The sequence below is a fragment of the Rana temporaria genome, chromosome 5, assembly GCF_905171775.1.
Source record: "Rana temporaria chromosome 5, aRanTem1.1, whole genome shotgun sequence".
Lineage (NCBI taxonomy): Eukaryota > Metazoa > Chordata > Amphibia > Anura > Ranidae > Rana > Rana temporaria.
Window position 1 is genome coordinate 72,640,164 of NC_053493.1, and position 25,862 is coordinate 72,666,025.

The 25,862-nt window shown below is 39.9% G+C and overlaps 1 protein-coding gene across 1 annotated transcript in view; it reads left to right on the forward strand.

Annotated features, from left to right (window-relative positions):
* The window catches only part of LMBR1 (limb development membrane protein 1), a 180,233-nt gene that overhangs the window by 148,371 nt on the left and 6,000 nt on the right, over positions 1 to 25,862 (forward strand). Inside the window, exons 10-15 of the mRNA XM_040352705.1 lie at positions 4,983 to 5,063; positions 5,638 to 5,714; positions 5,799 to 5,876; positions 9,702 to 9,775; positions 12,614 to 12,704; positions 19,181 to 19,247. Coding sequence (XP_040208639.1) covers positions 4,983 to 5,063; positions 5,638 to 5,714; positions 5,799 to 5,876; positions 9,702 to 9,775; positions 12,614 to 12,704; positions 19,181 to 19,247 — 468 coding nt within the window. The remainder of the gene's footprint in view (positions 1 to 4,982; positions 5,064 to 5,637; positions 5,715 to 5,798; positions 5,877 to 9,701; positions 9,776 to 12,613; positions 12,705 to 19,180; positions 19,248 to 25,862) is intronic.

Below are 25,862 nucleotides of genomic sequence, written 5' to 3' on the forward strand. Positions count from 1 at the left end.
TTGAACTGCTTTTTAGAATTTGACCTTTGACTGTATTTTGGACCCGGATTCTTTCTGGACTTGCTTTGACCATTTACCTGTCTGACCACGTATTGGTCTATCAATTCAGCTAGTCGGCTATTCCAAATCTTCCTATGTTGCTACCTGGAGCATTAGCAGCCCAACATCCACACCACCAACAGCTGTGATGAAGATCTAATGCTCTGGGGTTTTACCTTAATGGGAGTCAAGTTCTACTGGTGGCACAGTTCAGGAATGTTGACAATTATCATAAATCCTGGCTGTTAATGGCCAAAATCAGAGAAGAAACTGAAGATTTATATAAATGGATACCTGAAGAAGACCATCATAAAAAAACAACTCCCAGTCAACCAAGAACTCCTTCAACAAACAAAAGATGAAGGCATTGGAATACTTCCTGGTTCCACAACATGAGCATTATTGAAAATCTTTGGTTTGATCTCAAACAATGCAGTTCACACAAGATAGCCTTTGAGTTTTTATGATCTAGAATCATCTGAGGATAGAAAGAATGTCAACTGGCTACAGGAACCATTTGGAGGCTGTGATTTTTGCATCCTACTAAGGCTGGCCCTACATGTTCAATTTTCTTGTACAATTTTATTTTAGATTTACCAAAAACCATATAATATGAGGTCTAAACAACTTTTTTAATTGTATCCAATTAGGCAGGCCCTTGCACAACATAGTTGAAGGTAAATCGAAGGAAAATTGTACAGAAAATTGTATATTGTATGGCTAGCCTAAGTCCTGACATTTTCAGAAAAAGCACATGCCACATTTTATATCATTTTTCAGTCTAAGTTCAGCAGATATGTAAGAATTATGTGTTCAAGTGGTTATAAATGCAGAAGGTTTTTTATCTTAATGCATTGCATTAAGAGGAAAAAAACTTCTGTGTGTAGTAGTTCCCCCTAATACTTACCTGAGGTCCACCTCTATCCAACGATGTCCACGAGTGCCTTAGCCCTCCGGTACTCTCCCTCCTGAGTTGGTGAGATACAGAAGTGGAGCCATTGGCTGCCGCTGCTGTCAATCAAAGTCAGACAACCATTCAGGAGAGAAAGGGGGCGGGGCCAAACCACAGCTCCATGTCTGAATGGACACAGAGTTGCGGCTTGGCTCGGGTGCCCCAATAGCAAGCTGCTTGCTGTGGTGGCACTTGACAGGAGGGAGGGACCAAGAGAACTGAAGAGGTACCCAAGAAGAGAAGGATCTGGGCTGCTTTGTGCAAAACCATGTCACAGAGCAGGTAAGTATAACTTGTTTGTTATTTGTAAAGAAAAAAAAAAGACTTTACAATATCTTGAAAAGTTGAGAGCAATATGTGGCAGTGCTTGTTCAAAAGAGGGTTGATATGGCCAGTACCCAAACTTTTACATTTGATTTTATATTAAAACGTTGTGGTCTGAGAATTTTTTTTATTGTTCGCAAACGTAGTATTAGCTTGAATCCTTCTTTTAACTTGTTCTGAAAATGATTCCAACTTAGTGCTGTAAAACATCAGGAATGTTGGTGCTTATCTGGTACACAAACAAATCCCTGACACTTTGCCTTTTGATTAACCCCGGAACATTCCTTCATATCTAATTACACTCAAATTATACATAGGAAGTTTCAGAAGAGTTGTGTAGCAAAATGTATAATTATGTGCCATCTTGCCCTGCATCCAGAAGTTGGCTTTCAGGTCACTAGCACAATCGAGCATTCTGATTTGTCAATACAACTCCCCCAAAAAAATAAGATTGGAGAGGGGAGCCTTCTAGCATCTTAAATTTCACATACAGCATCAGGTTTTCAATGAAAAGAATAAAGCAAGGCTTTTTATATTAAATTAAAAAAAAATGCCCACAGCTATTAGTTTTCCAAAATCCACAGAGACGGGTGGGGCAGGATCAAAAATCTGTATTTGATCAAAGTTATTGGGTTAGACGGTATCTTTGCAAACTTAACAAAGATGAAAGGTGCTGTTTTTATTGCATGCTAGTAACAGTGTAATTTCAAACTAATTGGTATAGAGATGCCAATCACCTGCAGGGAATGCAAATAGATACTCTTACAATTTCCTTTGAGGTACTAAAACCCAGTGTTGGGACTGGAAGAAAAACAGAATAATACAGTTAAATTGACCTTAAATGAGCTGCTTTGTGGTTTGCGCAGAGAATCCTTCACTCTATAGAACTAGTCCATACAAGTCTTGTCTACCATCTTGATCTGTTGGCTAGACTATTATGACACAGAGCAGTAGGCACTTCTTTGAGACATGGAACAACTCTGGTACACCTGTGCCAATTTGGACACTAATGAGATTTCACTTCCTTATGAAAAAAAAAATCTGAAATATAAATACAACATAAGACACTTGTGTTCAGCATTTTTAAAACTTTAGCCATGCTTGTTTCACCATTACAGCCTTTCCAGTCCTACAGCAACTAACACAGTTAAAACGTTGTGTTAGCTGTACTGGCAGGTACCACAGAGACAGGAACTCACATTTTCATGAATGTGTTCATCTGGGAGATAAGACTCCATTCACAAAACTGACTACAAGGATAAGAATACTGGTGCGAGATCTTCAAATTAAAGTCACATTGAGGAAAATATAAAGATTTGTATCCTTTGTGAATTGAGCCTATAGTCTTTCTTCCTCAAGGTTACTCATGTATTCTTGGTATCAAAGGTGTGAACTGCACTTAGGTGAACCAAAAAACAATATTTCTAGATGGAAGAAATCGCAAGCATACTATGCGATATCGCCATAGTCACAACAATTGTAGAGAGAATATGCTGCACTAATTCCAACACTGAAAATCAGGTAAAGAGTAATTCTACTAATACAAAGAAAAACTCACAAAAATGCAGGTGATCTTAGATGACAACTAAAAAACAAATCTAGAAAGTCCAAATGTGAAATATGAAAGACTCAGAAAAATGTGTAAAAAGATGATTACATCCACTGACATTAACAGCTAGAAGATGGGGGTATCTCAAACAAAGCTGAAAGATCCTCCACCAGGTAACACCATGCAGGCTTACCAGATAGCCATGACCTTCTAATTACAGAGAGGTCAAAATGCAACCTCAATTCAAAAGCATCATAGGAATCTTCTCAAATGAAGTCATCGGAGGGTTAGGTGAACTCCAACCATCACAGAAGGTTTGTTAATGAAACTCCAATAGATCATCCATCCATCCATGTGTATTCAAACCAAAAATAAAAGCAGAGCGCTCCTTAGTGTATACCAATAAAAATGTATCCTTTTTATTTTCAAAGGTAAAACACATTTGGAAGATACTAAAGTGCTTGTAAGCAATTTCCAGCCAGTAAAACAAAATGGCTTCCCGTGCACTTCTGGTTATGCAATGATGTCACAGAGCCTGCTGTGACATCATTTCGTAACCCCTATTTTCCAGCTGTTTATGCCAGTGGATGTGGTCATTATTCTGGACTTTCGTTTTTCACATTTGGACTTTTTTTTTTTAGTTGTCATATGAATATCCTGTACATTTTTGTGGGTTTTTCTTTGTACTCAAGTATTCCCCCTAATACGCATACTAAGATGGCCCATGAGCTCCCCCCTATGTGTGCCTCGGAGAAGAGATTGCATTTTTATCTACATACATTGCTGCATCCAGTGAATATTAGTGTCTGCATACTGTTTTGAGTATGGAGTGCATGGCCCTGTGTAGGCACCAATCTCAACAAAACACAATTAAAAAATCAAAGGATCGGGTAGAAAATTATCAGGGGAACAGTAACTGCATTGTATTAGATGCAGTGACTGTTTAGGTATTCAGGCAGCCATGGGTGAATATAACAGCCAGCTGTGAAAATTCTTCCATCCACACTGTTTAGCGATTTATGTCCTTTTTTATTTTCTCTTGTTCAGCCACAGAATTCATTGCGTGTATTGCTAGGCTAAGGAGATGCACTTTTTTCAGGTGCTGATAGTGATGAAGGACTTTCTTATTTAGATATTTGAGAAAAGAAAAACGCAATTTGTTACCAAAAAGGAAAGGTATGACTCCGCAAAAAATAATGATGAAATAGGTTCAATATATATGTTTTTCTTTTCTCTTCAACAAAATGGAGTTTCATTTAAAATAATTATTTGAGTCATTCTGTGTGCAGGTGCACTGTGCTGTATAGACATGTGTTTGGCAAAAAAAAATTAAAAATGAATTACTTTGGCCTGCCTCACAATGGGAATGCAGACAGTGTGTTTGGTTATGAGCGTGCATCCATCTCTGTGTTCCAGTGTAACTTGGATGTGTGGCTGTGTCTGTACATCTGCTGGGTCTCCATTCATTAACATAGGCTGCCTGCACGCAGCTCCAGACATGTAAACAGATGCCTCATTCACATACCTTGGGCCTTTGTACTTGTGTGACTGAGTCCTTTAGCTGTTAGGGCAAACTCCCAGAGAATTCCCTTTAGTTGGGCACCCCAGATATACAGTATGTGCAGTGGATCACTGTACAGTGCAAATTGTTTTATAGAGGTTTTTCTGAGCCTATGACTGGTAAGCATTTAGCACTCTTGGCATGGACGGTTAGTTGGCTGAACAAAATAAAAACAAATTGATTCCTCCATCTACACAAGCAAAGTTGACTGAGGAATCTCCATTCCCCCTCCACAGAGTCATTGTATTGTGACAGCGGGACTCTCTGCTTTCAGAACACAGTGATCAGCAGCTGCAGTCGCTGATCAGCAAAAGTTTTCCAGAGTGTGAGTTTGACAGAAGTTAATCTAACAGTCGACTTCTGTTGAACAAGAAGGGCCACACACAGACCGAAATTCAGCCGATCCCTGCTAAACCATCTGAATTTCGATCTGTGTATACCCAGCTTAAGATGTGATGATAGCCTGGTAAGTAAGCAATCATTTTAGTAAGCACATTTAACTTGCCCTTTTTGTTCTAGCATGTTGTGTATTCACGTATACATATCTATTTTAACAGGAGGAACTTCTTCAGTAGAGAACCACACAAAGAAGATTGAGAATGATCTTATGATTGCGAAGAACATGAAGTCGAAACTTGGTAGGTTTATGGTCACTGTGGCAGTATAGTCTGGGTTTTAGCCAGGCATACCAGGATGCTATCTGTTATTCTCCTTCAGTGCTGTTTTAGCTTTACAAGAGATAAGGGTGAAGAAATCCTTGGCTTCTGATTGGTAATGGATGGATATTCTGTCATCTATGAATGATCAGGGGGAATTAAAACAGTAAAACAACAACCCAATGATGCAAGACCTTTAAGTAATATTAGAGTCAGTTTTTTGTAAAGTACAAACATGTTATACTTACCTGCTCTACAGTAGTTTTGCACAGAGCTATTTTTTTTACCTGGATGGTATAACAATGAGGATTATGTACTAAAACTGGAATCTGGTGCAGTTCTGCATAGAAAGCAATCGGCTTCCAGTTTTTTTTGTCAAAGCTTAATTGAACAAGCTGAAGGTAGAAGCCCATTGGCTACTATACACAGCTGCACAGATTTTGAGTGTGCCAGATTTGGTAAATATCCTCCCCAGTGAAACTTTTCTTTTAGATCTCTTTAAATAATTGTATAGTTTTCATGCTTTCCTATTTTGCTTTTGCTTTGTTTTTAAAAGAAAGACGCAAGAATGCCTCTGCCTGGGAGAGAAATCTTGTCTACCCGGCTGTAATGATACTACTTCTCACCGTAACGGTAAGATTATATACTTCCATTTTGGCCATGAGCATTTTTTTTTAAAAATTCCCTCTTTGACGGTTTCATCTTGAATTGTTTCAGTCCTTTTCCGTGATTCTGGTCTCTTGCAACATTCTGAGATTACTGGTGGACGAAACCGCAATGCCAAAAGGTTCAAAGGTATAGTGTACAGTGATATTATATTAATGTATAGATTATGATTGGTTTTGAGGACAAGCAGTTAGGAGCCCCTGTCTCCAAGCTGATTAATGGGTCTCCACACATTTTTAAAACAAACCTGTAGTCATAATTTTCTTGGAAAATTGCCACTTGTAATGCATAGTAGCTACCTCCCATTGGGAACGGGTGGTTTGCAGAGCTCAGTACCACATTAGCTGGTCATTCTTTGCATAATGGAGTGTCACCAGGTTTTGTGGATTCCAGAAAAAAAGGGAAGAGCTGACCTGGAAATGCCTGCTATAAAGTTGCAATTTATATATGGATGTTATGACAATGGGTACATTAGCTTTGAGTGGTGTGGTGATATATACGTGCGACCTTATACTTGCAGTCTGTGATGGTTATGGTAACTACAGGCTGTATTGTGCACTGAACCTCCCAGTGAATAGCTATCTGATCATTGGAGGACAGGCCATAAAACAGATCAAAAGAAAAAACGGAGTGAACAGATATCTGCGCTAACTTAAACACAATAGTATTAGTACAAAGCGGGTAGCACAGTTTGTAGATAAAGCAAACAAAAATAATAGAGTCCAATGGTGCAGCGCTCCAGTGAATACAAAAATTATAATAATAATAATAATATATAAGTCCAAATAAGTATGATCAATAAAGTTGAAATAAAGGACCTCCACCAAGGCTTCAGTGTACAGACAAGGAAACACACCACACCACCGTGCAATCAGTCTGCTTACCAGAACGACATCATCATGGGCATATAAATCAAATGATGCAAAGGTCAGTGGCAGTCCCACTCCAGACAGGATGTATGGGTGAAAATGATGGTCCACAAACAGCATCAATGGTAAAGAACGTCCAGAACTCACAAGGACCCAAAAGTGTATATTGCGTTCATCAGCAGGAGTATAACTAAAAATGCAGAGAGGAAACGGCAATAGTGAAGCCCGTAGGTAAAAGCAACACGCAGTTTATTGTATGGTACTTACAGGAACAAACAGGCATCAAAACATATAACAACTCCGCCGCTCATAGCGTACTTGTATCGGCCAGCCTAACATGTTTCATCCTATGTGGATATCATCAGAGGCGCCTCTGATGATATCAACATAGGATGAAACATGTTAGTCTGCACACTGAAGCCTTTGTGGAGGTCCTTTTTATTTCAACTTTATTGATGATCATACTTATTTGGACTTGTATATTCACATTATTATAATAATAATTTTTTTTCACTGGAGCGCTGCACTATTGGATTCCATAAAACAGATCACGCTGGGATGGATGTGCTCTAATGAGTATTGTGGTCGGTTTGAAATAGGAAAGCAAGGGTACACAAGGTATTTTATACAAAGAGAGCAATACAAATGAGAAAGGAAAACTTTTTACCATAAGTACATGGTACAGCTGGTACACATTCGAAATGGTGCAGTAACATATTTATAAATAATCTGCTGGTAATCATTTGCATCTCCTGATTTGAAACTTGGTGCTTCTGTTTCAGCATCTATGCATGCACTGACATGCATCTATAGCAGGGGCTCCAAACTTTCTAAACAAATAGCCAGTGTACTGTCCTTCAGAATTTAGGGTAGCCTGACTGTGGCAGTAGGAGTAGACAATGCCCTGTGGTCACTGGGAGTAAAGAGTGCCCCAATGTCCTGGGGTCACTGGGAGTAAAGAGTGCCCCAATGTCCTGGGGTCACTGGGAGTAAAGAGTGCCCCAATGTCCTGTGGTCACTGGGAGTAAAAAGTGCCCCAATGTCCTGTGGTCACTGGGAGTAAAGAGTGCCCCAATGTCCTGTGGTCACTGGGAGTAAAGAGTGCCCCAATGTCCTGTGGTCACTGGGAGTAAAGAGTGCCCCAATGTCCTGTGGTCACTGGGAGTAAAGAGTGCCCCAATGTCCTGGGGTCACTGGGAGTAAAGAGTGCCCCAATGTCCTGGGGTCACTGGGAGTAAAGAGTGCCCCAATGTCCTGGGGTCACTGGGAGTAAAGAGTGCCCCAATGTCCTGGGGTCACTGGGAGTAAAGAGTGCCCCAATGTCCTGGGGTCACTGGGAGTAAAGCGTGCCCCAATGTCCTGGGGTCACTGGGAGTAAAGCGTGCCCCAATGTCCTGGGGTCACTGGGAGTAAAGAGTGCCCCAATGTCCTGGGGTCACTGGGAGTAAAGAGTGCCCCATGTGGCCCTGAAGCAGTTTGGAGATCACTGAACTATAGCATCAGTCCACCTTGGGCATAAATGTAGTTCAGGATTGACTAAGGGAGATTTAAAATGTATTTTTTCTTCTTGGCTGTCTTGGGGGAGGCTTCCTTCCACTTTCTGTCCCAGTCATCTAACAGGAAATCTCTGAATGTTTGCTATACTTTGATGTGTAGAAACCCACCGGACTACCATGTTTATGGATTTACACCTCTATAAATATGCTTTTTGTATGTCTTTGAATGTATAATTGGGAAAATGCCTAGATAATGGATGGAATTGAGTTTTGTTAGTTTGTAAAACAATCCTTTTTTTTTTTTTTATGATAATAAAAATGTTGACTGGTTTTGCTTTTGTCAAAGCCTGCACAGGTGTAACAAGCAGTTTAATGAAACAAGTTGTTGTCTGCCTTTACATATTTTGGCATGAGTGGTACATTCTCCTTTAGAACCTGTCCTAGATTTTTTTGATGATGATACCTGTACAATGGCTGTGGTAGATGTCTGTGAGCCAGAGAACCTGGATGGAGGCCAGTGCTCTGATCTCATCGTGTGTAGGAATTGATTTATGCTAAACAAGAATCATTAAGCAATTCTTACAGCATAATAATGTGTCTGGCCTGACTGGATGTACTGTGCTCTTTTTTTTTTTTTTTAGCATGTCCTAACTTTTATGTTATGTAAATATTAACCCCTTCACGATCAGAGGTTTTTAAAATGGCACGATCCTCCTAAAAATTACATTGCATTCACTAAATGACAGGAAAAAAGTAAAAACTACAGTTGATTGGCATGCACTTCCTGGGTACGTTTTAGTCTTCATTTCCATGGACGTTTTTACAGCCACCTTTTTTACAGCTTAAAAACGCCTGTCCATGTCTTATTTTTTATTTTTTTTTATTTTTTTGAACTGGAGCTCAAAAACGCAGCGGTAGCATTTTTTGAGCGTTTTTTAACGTCTGGCGTTTTTACAGCTCTAAAGCTGGAGCTTCAGAACGCACTGATCCTGTTTTTTTTTTTTTTTTGCAGCTTAAAAACGGCTCAGCCATCTACAGCTCAAAAACGTCATGGTGGGCATGAGGCCATAGACTAACATGGAGAGCTGTTTTTAAGCTGCAAAAAACGCTCAGAAAAGTGGCTGTAAAAACGTCCATGGAAATGAAGCCTTAATGTTAACATAATTGAAAGAAGAACACAAGACAAACAGGTAAAAACAACCATGCATGTTCAGTATAAAAAATGTTTTTGTATTTATACATTTTAAAAATATGTTGTAATTTTCAAGTGAGGTTAATATTGCATATTATATTTTGTATTTTGTTTAGCCAGCATGAGGGGGCGCTGGGTTCCTTTAAATTTGTTTTCCTATTTCTCCTTACTGCCTTTTGTATAAAAAAAAATCTGTTGTTTACAAGCAAACAAGGTGGAGTTCCTCTTTTACAAATAGAAATACTCTTGAGTTACATGCATCAATGGTTTTGAAACACAACATAAACTACTAATATATTGGTTGACAAATGTATTATTCCATTTTAATTTGGTTTATTTTTAAATCGGCGTTTCAGTTATTTTTAAATCTTTATAACTCTTGTATTCTTTTCTTTAGGGTCCAGGCATCGGAAATGCATCACTGTTCACTTTTGGATTTGCTGGAGCTGTGTTAGAAATTATTCTGATTTTGTATCCTTTGCATGCTGAAACTGACACTATGTAGGAAAATAACAATGTGTAAACCCAAATATTTTCAGTGCCATGCAGTGGCACAACTAGAACATTTAGGGCCCCGGTGCAAGAAACCATGGAGGGCCACCCAGCCAGGGCCCTTCCCTCTGAGCTCGGCGGCAGAATGTCAGAGAACGGTTGCAAGTGTCAGTGTTTTTTTTTTTTTCTTTTTACAATATTATTTTTTAATTTTTTTTTTTTTTTTTTACTATTTTTAAGGAGCCCTGTTGGGGAACTTTGAGATATGAGGGGTCTAAACAGACCTCTGATGTTCCACCTTTGAGACCGAGAAAAAAGAATTGAGGACCCTCAATTGAGAAGCCCTCCATCTCCTTCTCTGCGGCCTCCGCTGCACTGAATGAATGGACAGCATTACGTCTGTACAGAGCTTCTTGTTCAATCAGAAAATGAAGCATAGTAAATGTAGTTTACTATGATTGAGTGGTGAATGAACAGAGTCAGTGATCGGTACACTGACTCTATCCATTCAGACAAGGAAGGAGCCAGTAAATGACACATTTCCCAGCCCCTTCCACGCTCTCCACACGGACAGATCAGCTGCAGCAGCTGATGGGAGGGTGAGGGGGGGGCAGGAAAGAGCACAGGGGGGCAGCAGAGAGAAGCCAGATAGGAGGAGTGGCATATAGAGGAACCGATCTCTCCATTTTCCTCCTGCAGCCTCTAAATGCCTATGGGAGGTAGAGGAGGAGAAGGGGGGACATTCAGCGAGGAAAAAGCTGGAGGAAACTGGAGAATTGATTACGCTATATGCAGCCGCCCCCACCACTCCTATCCAGATGTACAGGGGGGGCACGGGCCCCCTGTAGCATCGTAGGGCTGGGTCGCAATCGCAATTCCTTTATCTGCTGTAGGTACGCCTCTGGTGCTATGCAAGGGTGAAAAAATATATATAATTTTATATCAGCAGAGTATATCGTCCATACAGTTAATTTCAAATGTGAAAAGGCAGTAAGGATTATAGTTTGCTCATGCGCCACTTTCTGCAAGGTTGTGAAGAGGTTGTCACTTTCTTGGTGCTGGATTGGTGCTGAAGTTATTTGTTCATTCCCTGTTATAAAAAATCAAGCAGAAGAGTAGGACCTCATCATTTGGCTTTATAACAGCTGCTGAATCTGAATGGACCTGGGAATTTTCCTGGTGATATTTTATGAGTGAGAGTACTGAGAGATACTAGAAGCCAGAACATATGTAACATTGCTCAATGCTCATTCCAATGATGCTATGTGTCCTTTAATGGTAAGATCAGATCTTCAATGGCGGGAGGACCTTAATCCAGAGAGCTGCACTAATGTGATGATTTAAGTATCGTTTTCTGCATTATTAACTGTAGGTGTGGGGCACTGTGGTAATGCCCTACCCCAGTGGTGGTCAACTTGAAACTTATTGAAGGTTTCAAGTGTGGCTCCCGACCCAGCATTGATGTAAGTGGCAGTAATAATACCCCCAGCATTGGTGTCAATTAGTGCAATAATAACCCTCTTCATTGGTGTCGGCTGCAGTAACAATCCCCAGCATAAGTGTCAGTAAATGCATTAATAACCCCCTGCATTGGTGTTAGTGAATGTAATAATAGTCACCAGCACTGGTGTCGGTGGATGCAGCAACCACCCATCAACCTTGGTGTCAGTGACAGTAATAATAGCCCCCAGTACTGGCATCCGTACTAATAATCCTTCCTCCATATTAATGGTCATTGGCAGTGAAGTTACTGGGGCATTATTACCACATTACTGGTAGTCATGGCAGTGAAAGTTAACCGTGCATCCCTCCAAATTGGTGGTCATGGCAGTAAAATGTAACCTCTCTCTCTCCCCCCAAACACTGGTGGTCCTAGCACCCAATGTTGGTGTCAGTGACAGTAATAATAGTCCTCAGAAATGTAACCCCTCTTTCACCCATCACTGGTGGTCATAGTAGTGAAATGTAACCCCTCTCCTGTTCTCCCTCCCCCTCAAACTGGTGGTCATGGCAGTGAAAGTTAACCTCCCCTGCATTGGTGGTGATCATGGCCATGAAAGATATCCCCACACCTCTATTGGTGGTCATGCCAGTGAGAGTACATTTTTTTTTTAAATTAATTTCTTTGAGGGTGGACAGAGGGAGCGCTTAATATTCCCCCATCAGCACAATCCATGTTCATGGGGAATCCCTCCAGTGGGGATATTGTGTTCCTTCTGGCAGGAAGAACATGATTATTGTTAGCGGCTATAGCCACTGGCAATGATCACATGCTAAAAATCTGACGTGCCAGTTGTTCCCAAGTCGATTGATAGATTGACTTGGGTACAATCAGCCTGCCCATAAATGAATCTAATCTCGGCCGGTCCCTGCTGAACAAGCCAAGATTTGATCCATCTATGGCCAGCTAAAGCATCTGTGCAAGCAGTGTAACTCTGAAGAAGAGGGCTTGGTTCTCAAAATGCTTCACCATCTGCATATTGGTAAGGAAGCACTTCCATTGATCAATTCAGGGATGGAGATGAGACGAGGTTCTGTCTAAAGGATTTTGTGGATGGTTACGTATCTGTTATTTTAACTTATTTGTATTTTATTGGATTACGTACCTGTTATTTTAACTTATTTGGATTTTATTGGATTTTATAAATGAAGTGGTGTTAAAGATGATGCAGGAGGCACGTGCTCTTTCTCGTTTTGTTTATTTTAATTGAAGAGTCATGCTCTGACTGCACAATGCTCAGAGCATAAGATCGAACCTTCTATGTTTCTCTTGGCAGTCTCTTCCTTTAAAATATTACCTTACCTCAATCCTTACAGTTATCTGATGATTTCCTCTGTTGTCGGCTTCTATAGCCTGTGCTTTTTTGGAAGTTTAACCCCAAGGAAGGATGACACAACAATGACAAAGGTAACTAACAACAGTGCAGAGGCTATTTTAGAGTATTTCTGGTCACAGTTTATAACTTCCAAGCAAATGGGACAATTAAGAGATAAAAAGGTGTGACGCCTTATTTTGGCTTTTTTTCATTTTCAATAGAGTAAGGGAGGAATATAACCCCTGTCATTATTTTTTTGACATCTGTGTCCCACTGGGGAGATTTCCCGGGCCGTCACCGGAACTAGTATCCCCATTGGATTATTGCTGTTCTGGTGTTAACCCAAAATATGTCATTTTCTTTTACTTTCACTTTCAATGATAACGGTAAACAAGACAAATAGAGAGAGTGAATCTCCCTAATGGGGACACAGACAGCAATAAAAACCTGACAGGTGTTCCCTACCCAATACTAAACTTAAAATGTTTTTTTTTTTATTTAAGTATCTCATTTTAAAACTTTATATTAACGAACGTAAAATGATTTAATTCTTGAATTTGTTTTATTTCTGTATTGTGTCTTGGGTCTGCTGTTTAGCTACTGCTATAGATATCGATGGTTGCCAGTAAATACATGTTGCCCATGGCATTTTGCAATATTTAAAGTGGGAGGGGCCTAAAAGACAGTACAGTGAAGCTGTATGAGAAGATAAAAAGGCACGTAATTTAAAAATAATCATGAAAATGTATGTTGCAAGTAAACAGCATAAAAAGTTAACCTGAGCTTTATTAATTAATTGTCACCTAGGGCAGTAAATACCCCATATGGGTAATTTGCAGGAATTACTATTTGTTGGTAATCTGCGTAAAAACACAAACTGGAAGATTTTCTAAATCCCCAAATGAGTGGGAAAAAGGGATGTGTGTTGTGTTTAGTTTGGACACCATCCATTCACTTGTTTAGAAGGGGGAAAAAAAAGGCCTGCAATTACTGGGCTTGTTAACCGGCCATAGAAACACAGTGAAAGAGAGTTTTCTTTCTTCCCAAAGCTCCGTATTGCTAATGAGTAACTCTGTGCAAACTGTACTTCACTCCGCTTGTTTGAAATCTGAAGAACTTCAGCTTCTTCGAGGAATACAGTTATTCAAATTTAAATAATTAAAATAAGACTGAAGGGGGAACCTTTTCAATTGCTTCTTACAAGTTAAAGCTAATTTGACTTAGCACAACCTGACACCAGCCTGAGAAGAATGAAACTGTTAAGTAACGCTTTGACACAAATGTATACATTTATTTTTGTTGGATATTCCCACAAGCAGGCTGGGGAGGTCAGTAACTAAGGAGCAAGCATTGTCTCTTTTAATTGCCCATATGACGCTTTTTGCTCTTGTGTCTGGAAATGTCTTAAACAAGTGTTTTCTGGCTCAGATGAAAGCCCGGCAGCAAAATTCATGAGAAGAAAACTAGTCTGAAAACCTTAACTGAGTGGTTTATAAGAGCAGAAAATATTCATTTACAGCATCCCATAAACTGATTGAAAACTGTACCACTTTATACATGGTGCATGTCACTATTTGTGAGTGAGTTGATGGCAGTTGCATTTTATATTTGTCATTGCTAAAAGTATTCTACTGTCATATCTATTAGGGGGGGGGGGGTTCCATAACCCATTTTTAACATTAAAAAAAATATACTTCAAAGATATTGAACACAGAGAAAAATTTGCTGGGCAACGTAAAGCAAATTTGTATTCTCTGTACTCCAAGTCTAATAAAACATTTGACCTCCATACTGTAGGCAGTCCCATAGATGATTCCATTTTTGTATTTCAATGTTTTTATTGAAATTTCTGTAAGTATTAAGGTACAACATTTAGTATCTTGTATTGTAATAAAACAGATATACAATCATATATCATAGATAAGTTCATATTTAAATTATCAAAGAACAATTGAGTAGTAACAGAATTAATGTCAAAATTAGGGAATAATAAACAAATAAATGGAATTAAAGGAAGAGAGGGGGGAGGGAAAGGAGGTACTCCAATCTAAAGAAGATCTTCTAGAACGAAATTAAAAAAAATATCAATTTGGTGTCAGATATTTAATCCAAGGTTCCCAGACTGTGTTAAACCAATCAATTGTATCTTCTTTGAGAGCTGTCAAACGTTCATTAATCACTATCCAAGACAGTTTGGTTTTCAATAGGTAAAATGGAATAATAGGTGATTTCCAGGACGTGGCTATGGTGATTCTAGCAGCAATTAATATAAATGAAATAAATCTTTTCACTGGTTTAGGTGTGTCTTTTACTTGACGACCTAAGAGTGCATCTATTGGCGATTTGGCGAGATTCACTGTTGTTAGAGAATATATTAAACTATAGGTTCGTATCCAGAACTTCCTCACTTTCTTGCAGGTCCACCAAATATGGTACATTTGTCCCATCTGTATTACATCCCCTGAAACAATAGGGGATGCATTTTAAATAAATGATGCTATACGTGTCGGAACCAAGTACCACCTCAATAGAACCTTATAATTTGCTTCTATCAATGATGTGTTTATAATTGATTGTGAAGCATTTCTAGCTAATTTATTCCATTCATCAATGTCCATTGAGATACCTATATCTCGTTCCCATTTATGCATGTATAACAATTTGCAAGATTTGCCGGATAGGATACCGTATATTAACCACTTACCCCAGGACCATATTGCTGGTCAAAGACCAGAGCACTTTTGCGATTCGGCACTGCGTCTCTTTAACTGACAATTGCGCGGTCGTGCGACGTGGCTTCCAAACAAAATTGGTGTCTTTTTTTTCCCACAAATAGAACTTTCTTTTGGTGGTATTTGATCACCTTTGCGGTTTTTAGTTTTTGCGCTATAAACAAAAATAGAGCGACACTTTTGAAAAAAATGAATATTTTTTACTTTTTGCTAAATAATAAATATCCCCCAAAAATATATAAAAAAATATATATTTTTTTCCTCAGTTTAGGCCGATAAGTATTCTTCTACATATTTTTCGTAAAAAAAATCGCAATAAGCGTTTATTGATTGGTTTGCGCAAAAGTTATAGCGTTTACAAAATAGGGGATAGTTTTATGGCATTTTTATTAATATTTTTTTTTACTAGTAATGGCGGTGATCAGAATATTTTTTTTCGTTACTGAGACATTATGGCGGACACTTTTGACACATTTTTGGGACCATTGGCATTTTTATAGCGATCAGTGCTATAAAAATGCATTGGATTTCTATAAAAATGCCACTGGCAGGAAAGGGGTTAACACTAGGGGGTGGGGGAGGGGTTAAGTATGTTCCGTGGGTGTGTTCTAACTGTAGGAGGGGGTGAACTCACTAGGGGAAATGACTGATCGCTGTTCATACATTGTATGAACAGACGGTCAGGCATTTCTCCCCTGACAGGACCGGGAGCTGTGTGTTTACACACACAGCTCCCGGTCCTCGCTCTGTAACGAGCGATCGCGGGTGCCCGATGGCGATCGCGCCTGCCGGGCACGCACATGGGAGTTGGGGGCGAGCCTATTGGCTGCTGGGCGAGGTGATGTTATATTAGGTGCTCTCGCCCAGCAGAGCCGACCTGCCGCCGTATAACTGCGGCTGGTCGGCAAGCAGTTAAAGATATATAGCTAGAGTGTTTGTCGATGGACCTACAAAGAATTTCTATGGATGTGGACTTCTTTAGATCAGGTTTAATTTCGTTAATAGATTTTCTATTTGAGCAAAGCGATGTCATTCTGAATCGGGTAGATTAAATTGTTTTTGTAAGGTAGATCTCATCAATGCACCTCTATGATCGCACAGGTCTGCTATTCTTAGTAATCCTTTATTAGTCCACCATGTAAATTCCTGTGGACGTAGACCAGGGGTGAATAATGGATTATTTAGTAATGGTGCCATAGGTGTATGTGGAGATTTAAGTTTATAAGTTGATGCTAGTCTATCCCATAGTTGAAGGGAAAGAGATAATGACGGACATAAGATAGTTGGTCTATCTCTATCTTTTGTAAGAAATTTGCTTGATTCCTGCGTCAACGTTTTCACTTTTGATGGAGAAATGCTTTGGCAGGGCAATGTAGGGGAGGTGCAGGGAGCTTTTTGGGCTTGCAGAACATGATTATTGCTAGCAGCTATAGCTTCTCACAGTAGTTGCATGCCAAAAATCAAACAGAGTGGTTGTACTCAAGTTGAATGAGGAATTGATTTTGGTACAATCTGCCGGCCCATACTGTACATTGATCGAAGGTCAGCTGGTCCCTGCTGAAACCGGCTAAAATTCGATTCATGTATGCCTGGCTTAACGGTATTAAAAACTTGGCTAAAAAGTGAGCTATGTGCCAGCTGTGACTAGTTTTCTAGAAGTTCAGAAAAAGCAACTGTGGATGTATATCTTAATCCTGAGATCAGATTGCATATACTGCACAGTGAGGACACCCCTCCATCTCACTGCTAGAAAAGAATGAAGGCAGACAGGCACAGGGATTGTTATTTAGCATTTAGGCAGTGTTCTTACTAGAAAGACAAGCATGCTTTGCAAACAGAATAATATAGATGCATTCCATCAGTTACCAGACCTATTCCTGCCATAGGCAGTGAACTAGTGTGGGGCTGTAGATAACATTGCAGTCTATGGAGAGAGGTAGGTCAGGAAGCAACAGTAATGCCGCATACAGACGGTCGTTTTTTGTGATGAAAAAAAATGACGTTTTTGAAAACGTCATTTAAAATGATAGTGTGTGGGGAAAATGTCGTTTTATGTCTTCAGAAAAACGACCAAAAAAAAATTCGAACATGCTCGAATTTTTTGTGTCGTTTTTCAAAATGTCATTTTTTGTGTCAATGAAAATGATAGTGTGTGGGCAAAACGACGTTTTTAAACCCGCACATGCCCAGAAGCAAGTTTTGAGACGGGAGGTAAAACTACCATTCATAATGGAGTAAGCACATTCATCACGCTGTAACAGACAAAAAAGCACGAATCATCTTTTACTAACAAGTAACCAGCTAAAAGCAGCCTCAAGGCGAATAGAACTTTCCCTTTAGAGTGCCGTCACTTTGTTCATCATTTTTCAAAATGATGGTGTGTATGCTACATCGTTTTTGAAAATGAAGTTTAAAAAATGTCGTTTTTTTTCATCACTTCAAACGTTATTTTTTTTTCATCACAAAAAACGATCGTCTGTATGCGGCATAAGGTCCTCTGGAATTATATTACCTGCTGCTGCCTGTTCATTCTGTGTACAGAACACCTCCATGTAGCCATTTTGTATTGCATTTTACAGAAAATTACAGAGCTGTAGACTGAAAAGGAAAAGTGTTTTTTTAATAACGTTCAATTACAAAATGACTTGGAATGGTAACAATTGTATATGCTATATTATTATTTTTTTCGTTATTATTTACTTTTTTTTTTCCTACAAAAGTTAAGTTAACCCTTAGGTTTAGATAGGAAATTTGACTGATCTTCTAATTTAAATACCTCTCAGTTCTCTAATATCACAGTGCATCTTTAATAAATGTGGAACATACAACAAGCAAGTCAACTAATCCAGAATGTAAATATGTTTCCATATCTATGCGGTCCATTCATCAGATTGCCTTGTAGAATTTATTCTCAACATATTCAGACTTCAGAAGAGCTGGAGGAAGAAGTAATGCACGGGATATTTTGGTGGACAGAGATTTCCATCCAAACCACCAATTCACCCTGTATATATATATATATATATATATATATATATATATATATATATATATATATATATATATTAATAATAATAATAATATTATTATTTTTTGCTAGTTCACCATTAACAGCAGACAATTTCACAAAATTAAAGTGACACTAAACTCTGGTTTAAAATAATATATCAAAAAATAGATTAACTTCAAATTGTACCTTCTGTTGCTCTCAGCCTCCTCCAAACATCCAAATTCTTTTTTTTTTTTTTGCTGCTGTAATTGGATTTCTTGTTAAAAGGCTCAGTTCAATCTCCTTGGCCCCACTGTATGTAAAAATGTAGTCACTCTCTCTTTCTTCTGAGATGGATTAGGGACCCGTGGACTATGGGATGTGTAGTATACATAGAGCAGTGCACATGTCTACAACTAATATGCTGATTTCACACAAACAGAAGTGAGGGGAAAAATGGAGATTCAGGAGGACATTGAGGACATAACAAGGCAGAAAACCCAGCAAGAAATGATTGCATGAAAAATAGATCACAGGGCATTAAATAGTGGATGTGTATAGATTATTTTTGTAGAAAAAGGACGTTTAGTGTCACTTTAAAACAGGATGAAAGCCAATGGCCAATGTTTGGGGACATAAAGGACCCCTATGTCAAAGTGATCTAAATTATTTTTTCCTGTATGGTGCCACCCTATACAGAGGTATTTGTGTGGTGTGGTTTGTTGCACATTCCTTTTAACAGGCAAGTATACGTGTTACTTTGAGTCTATAGATATGTGTGTTAACCAACAAGGCAATTGGAATACTTTTATGACAATATTTAAAATTCATCTGCTTCTTTTCACAGATCATTGGGAACTGTGTCTCTATTCTGGTGCTCAGCTCGGCCTTACCAGTTATGTCCAGAACATTAGGTATGGCTTTTACATTTTTTATAAATTGCTCCCTGTGAACAAACATATTTTTAACGGTGCCTGGGCAAAGGGTTTAGCAGGACTGTGGGTCTAATTATAAAACATATTGTTTTAAAATCAGGAAGTGTGGTAATCACACATTACAGCCAAGTAAACTTTTATCTCCTTTTCCTTGCGATGACAGTGTAGCTGTTTTGCAAAACTGTAACTGATCCCCAGGAAAATAGAGCCTGTCCCAACACTCTCTACTACCTCATTTTGATATCTAGGACCAGGGCTTGACAAATTGGCTTTGAATCTAGAAGCCAGCTAAAAAAAAGTTAGGAGTTATTTATTTTTATTTTTAACTTGGTATGGTTTTTCGACGCCCGGGGTAAGGCCAGTAATTTGCGCACCTTAACCCTAACTCACAGCGGAGTACCCAGTCAAAATAAACAATGCAACGCTGGCCAGAAAGATTAAGGCTGGGTTCACACTGCAGCACAGAGCCACTCACAGCAAGGCCCATTTATCGTTTCATGTCTGTTTTCAGTCTGAATTTTCTGCTGAATTCGGACCAGGATCAGACCAGAAGATGCACAGAACCCACATCCAATTCAAAATAGTGTGAACCCAGCCTGACACTAAAGACCTGCAGCATGTAAAACACCCTCATATACGTCAGCCCCTGTATACACACACCTGTATATATGTCATTCCCCCCTCACACCCGTGTATACGTCATTCCCCCCCCCCCTCACACTCGTATATGTGTGCGTGTGTATAATAAAAAATGTGTGTCATTTCCCCTCCCCCCACGCCTTTGTATTTGTCAGCCCCCCTCACACCCGTATATACATCAGCGCCCCCTCACACCTGTACGTACGTCAGTCCCCCTTGCACCCGTATATACGTCAGCCCCCCCCCCCCCCCCCTCACACCCGTGTATACGTATATAATTAATGTGTCAGTCCCCCCTTACACCTGTGTATATAGAAAAAAATTATAATGCAGTCACTATTGTTGGAGAGTAGTGAGGCGCTGACATTTAACTTAATTTTACTAATATGTGACATGAACTCTTGTGGAAGGTAAAACCTAGTTAATCACTCCTAATAGATCACCATCAAAATAAATATAAATTTAAAGTAACTTCAGTGCATCAACCAATTGAACATTAATGGGTGTGACCTCAAGGCTAAAAGCGATCACCCTGTCATGCCCCTAATCATCCAGTGATCGCCACACTCTTCACACTGTTAAATCCACAGCAATAGAAAATATGTGTATAAACATGCAATATAAATAATGATCCAAAACATGTAAAAAAAATGACCCTGGTGCTGCGCTGCTTTCAATCCATCTGCTTTGGCTAATCAACGATCAGGCCGGGCGCGGGACTTTCAAGGGGTCAGGTAAGTATAACGGGGGGCTGGGGGGCCGGTATAGTTGTACGTTTTTTCACCTTTATGCATAGAATGCATTAAGGTGAAAAATCGTTTACCTTTACAACCCCTTTAACTGTCAGCGCCTCACTACTCTCTAACAATTTATTTCTGAATAGTCGAGGATAAGCTATTTAAGTGAAGGTGGCAGGCTTGCTATACATTTTTTTTTACCCCGCACACCGAGTGGTAGCGTGAGAGTAACACATAGCAAATGCAGCCACTACATTTAAAGACTGGTAAGCTGCAATATATTACATTTCTGTTTTGGGGTTTAGATACACTTTCATTCATAGGAGTTATTGGGACAAGTATTTATATCTACAATTTTCTGGTAACATTTTCCAATGATTTATGGTATGTTTAGATTATGATTTGCCAGGGGTCACCAAATCCTGGGCTGTTCCTGAAGCCCGCACCGCTCTCCCATCCTTTTTGTGCCTGGAGCCCGCAGCTGCCCATTCAGTTCACGGCATGGCTGGGGGGCAGAGACTAGAGGTCAGCTGACTGGTGAGGAATGTGAAATGGGAGGGGCTCCTGATTTCAGCATAGGTGTTACTGCTGCGAGACACCACAAAGTCAGAGACAGTGAGGCTGGAGACACAGTGAGTAACACTACCTGTGATTATAGTTGCCATTAAATATCCCCACTACAGTTCTCAGATCAGCAGATGACCTTGATCAAGAGCATCTAAGTTGGCTGATCAGAACTCCCCCCAACATTGCCACTTATCCCCCCCCCCCCACCAAGGAGTAAGAGAAGGAATACAAATAGAGAATACATGGAAGGGAGAGGAAAAATAAGAGAGAGAGAACAAGAAAGATGGCTAGAGAGAGGGATGGGGGAAAAAAACACGAAATTAGGATAGAGAGAGATAAAAGTGAAAGAAAAGAGAACAAGGAGAGTGGTACATCCTAAGATGTACTATAAGGGGTTTTAATAATGTACGAGTGGAAGGGAAGCAGGGAGTGCTAAATGTCCGTGGGTTAGGGGCGCAAATTACTTGTCTTGCCTTGGGTGCTGACAACCCACGCTACGAAAATAAATTTACTGTTAGGGGTCCCACAACTTGGGAAAAGGGTCACGGCACTAGCAAGGTTGAGAAGCACTGCTCTAGAGGGATTGTTCCACAGGGTCCAGGTTACTTTTTGTATATTCAGGTTCCATTTTCTCTCTCACTATAGTCTCCTTAACATATTGGATTAACTTGACTGTTTCTACCCAGGAAAAAAAAAGTATAAACGTATATGTAAACAGTTATTAAAAAAATACTGTGGGAACTAACAAATAGCTTTTGTGTCACTTAAGCCCCGTTCGCCGTTTCCATGTTTCCAAAGCTGATTTTGTGTTCTCTATAATAAGAGATTGTTGGTAACAGTTGGTAGTAATGTACACTGGTTATTGAGAGGAAGGGCGCTTGCTGGGTACAATTGTTGTTACAAAGAAAACAAATTAATGGCGAAGCCCACCTCCCCCGCCCCAAATCTTACAAATGACATTCCTGAATAGTTTGCCATAGGGATAAATAAAAGAATAAGATAGAAGGTAAAAGAAGGATGGTACAATTAGAGCAGCACTAACAAATGCACAGACACAGCTGTCCAAACAGGATTAATAGACTGCATTAGGGTACAGTGAGTCATGTGGTGCTTTGCAAAATATCAACATGCATTGCATTACATGTTATGCCTAGTGCTTTTCAATAGATGAAAGGGAATAAATACGTTAAACAGATTCATGGTCTTCTCACAGTATTAAAAAAAGAAACATTTTCTTTTCTTTTTCTCCCTCCCCCAAATCAAAAGGGATAACTGGACAGACCATGATGGGAAAGACAAACTGGAAGAATAAAACAAGCAATCTAGTAATTCACATCCTTTTTTTTTTTTTTTTTTACCTATTCAGGATGGCAGTAATGATGACACTTCAGCTTCTGGAGTACTTGACGTTTATGCTGTTCAAAAAGCTGTGTGTAGATTTCGCTTTTCCTAGAGCTGGGCTATATTTTATAATATTATTGGGAGACCCCCCTCCCCACTTTAAACTGTCGATAATGTTTTCTGTGAAGGAGTAAACTGCTCAGGACTGGCACATTTAGGCTGACCCCTTTTGCTGAATGTGGTAGTTCCCTTGATGCCAAAATGAACTCCTGTCTCCAATGTTTTGGTCACTTCATGCAGATAAGGACTTTTTTTTTGCATGAATGTCTGTGTTTCATAGTTCACTTCAAAATGAGACCCAGGATTACATACATTTTAAAGTATAGCTATAGGTAAAGATTAAAAATTTTGTATGTAAAAGTTGCATACATAAAAATGTAAACAGTCACCTTTCATTTTCCTAATGCTTATTCATTAAGGCATATGTAAACCCAAAAACAAAAAATATAACATTCAGCTTGCCAGTCCTTAAATGTGGTGACTGCATTAGTTTCCCTTTCTAGGCATTTCTTTTCTTTATTTTCACCTGATTATCCGACCAGTAACACACAGGGGTTGATTTACTAAGGCCCAGCCAGACACGGTTCGAGATTCCAAACATTAGTGGGCAGGCTGAATGTACCAAGTTGAATGATCAATCAACTTGGGAACAACCAGCCTGCCGAATTCTCTTATGATAATCGCTGTCTTCTCCTGGCCGGGACAGTTTCCCCCGCCTGCCCTACCAGGAGAAGGCAATGGCCCAGCAGGAGGGATTCCCCCATCAGCACTGTGCTGATGGTGGAATTGAGCAAAATTCTCTCCCGTGGTTGCAAGAAATAAATTTGCTTCATGTATGACTGGCCTAAAGCTGGAGAGTGCAACATCTGGTGCAGATTTGCATAAAAATCAATCCGCTTTTTAATTATTTTTTTGTCAAAGCTTAATTGAACAAGCTGAAGTTAGAAGTTGATTGGCTACCATACATAGTTACAACAGATTTTGCACTTTCCAGTTTTAGTAATTAACTCCTTTCTGTCTTAGTGTAGCAGCACTCTAGGCGAAACGGAGACCCCTTTGGGCAGCAGTATTGTAATTTCCTGGGGAGAGAGTAGTGTAAGATGTACTAGCAGATTTAGATGGACTTGTAAGTGCCCCTGTCAGGCCCCATACTCACGAGCAAACATGTCTGCTGAAACTGGCCCGCAGGCCAGTTTCAGCAGACATGTTTGGTCGTGTGTGGGCGCGAGCGGGCCGAATTCCAGCAAACATTTGCCCGCCGGGCCTTTTCCCAGCAGACAAATATTCCTGGACTTGTTTTAAAACAGTCCGCTGGAATTCTGCCCGCTCGGACATGTACGGTCGTCAGTACAGACCTACCGTACATGTCCAGGCGCCCGCCGTCCCTCGCATGCGTCGAATGACTTCGACGCATGCGTGGAAGCATTTTAAAGGCGGGCCGCCCACGTCGCCGCGTCATTGTCGCGGCGACACCGCGTCATCGACGCGGCGACACCGCGGACACGCCCCGCGTATTGTTTACGCGCGGACTTCTGTACGATGGTGTGTACAACCATCGTACAGAAGCCCTCTGGCAGACATGTATGGTGAAAACGGTCCGACGGACCGCTTTCACCATACATGTTTGGTCGTGAGTACCCGGCCTCAGTGTTAAATGTTTTGTCTCAACCCTCCTGACTGCCACTTTGCTGGACAGCTTGGTCTCTTAAAGGAAATTTGAAAAAAATACGCTTGCTGGCAGGATTACCAGATGAAAATAAATACAAAAGCCTAAAAAAAAGAAAACAAATGCAACCGCCATGTCTCAGGACTAGTAAGCTGCAATATACTAACTTTTTGCTTTTGGGTTTAGATACACTTTAAAAAAAAAATATCTGGTGAATATGCCAGTTTACATTATTTAATCTGAACTCGCTGCACTGGTGTCACCCTCTACAGTTTCATACTGAGGAACACTGAGGTAGAAGGTTATTAGTGTTTTCTTCTACAGGGGGAGGAGGACTTGTCTGAACATTGGAATGTGTATGCAGTGCTACTCAGCATTTCATGTTTTGATAGAACTAGCTTTACTAATGAATCTTGGTTAGTGCAGTGGTGCCAAGCATAAACACTAACATCAAAGATCGTGCTAGACTTTATTTATGCACATTGTTAACAGGTGCATAGATGTAAAAAAAAAAATTGGGTCTCCTTTTCTAGCTTTACACACTGCTGAAGCCTGACTTGTAGTGAGAGCATACCCAACTGAAGTTATTGGACCTGGCCAGCAATTTCCAATAGCAGATGCAACTGGAGGAACTCCACTCCACTGATCTTACTCTGCAAATTATATATACAGTAGTTTTTGTATTGAGCTATAGCTGCCCTTCAGAGCATTCAGACCCCATTGCAGACAAAGCTGTGTTCATTCACTAGCAGCTGGTGCTCTAAATTTTTAGGGTGACGCAAACAAATTCTGAAAAAAAAACATCAATTGCAGCCTCCCTGTGCCCCGTCAAACGCTGCCACCGTGCCCCCGCCCATGTCCTCCATGCTTCTCGATGTCTTCTCCCGTCTGTTCCTCTGGTCCTCTCCTATGATTGGATGTCTTCCTGTGCCCTCTGTGGGAAGCCTGAATTGGGGCCTAGTGCTCCCCTTTTTCTTGGACTTCTGGCAGCAATTTTTCTTGTTTTTAAATGATGTGGCTATGTAGGATATGAATGTATATCCATATGAGATTATTGTCTAACTTTAATCACTTACCCCTGAAGAAGAGGAATTAAGCAATATCTCAAAACACGTTGGGAATTACTCTGCGCTTCGTTGCACCATTGACAGAGAATTGTGGTTATTCATCTTTTCTATTATTATGTATTTACTGTAACCGCATCAATTTGCATGTTTTTATTCTGCACCAACACTTTTTATTATTTCCAACTAATAAATGTTGAACTTTTTATACTATCAATCCTACTTCCTTGGAGTTTATGCCCTATAAAGTCCCATAAGAAGGCTTTGTCAATTTAAAATCCATGTGGACATCATTATCCATATTGTCATTAAGTACTTCCAAATGTAAGAAATCTTCATGCAGAGCAATTGTGTTTAACGTAGAGCTCTCGTTAAAGCGTTTTTGCTTCTGATCAGACAAGGGAGGGATAAAGCTTGGCCATACAGTGATGGAAATTTGCCCATTCCCGGCTAGACCAGATGAATTTTCGAACAGTGTGTGGCTATTCCCGCTCAACAGAAGTCAGTCATTTGATCAATT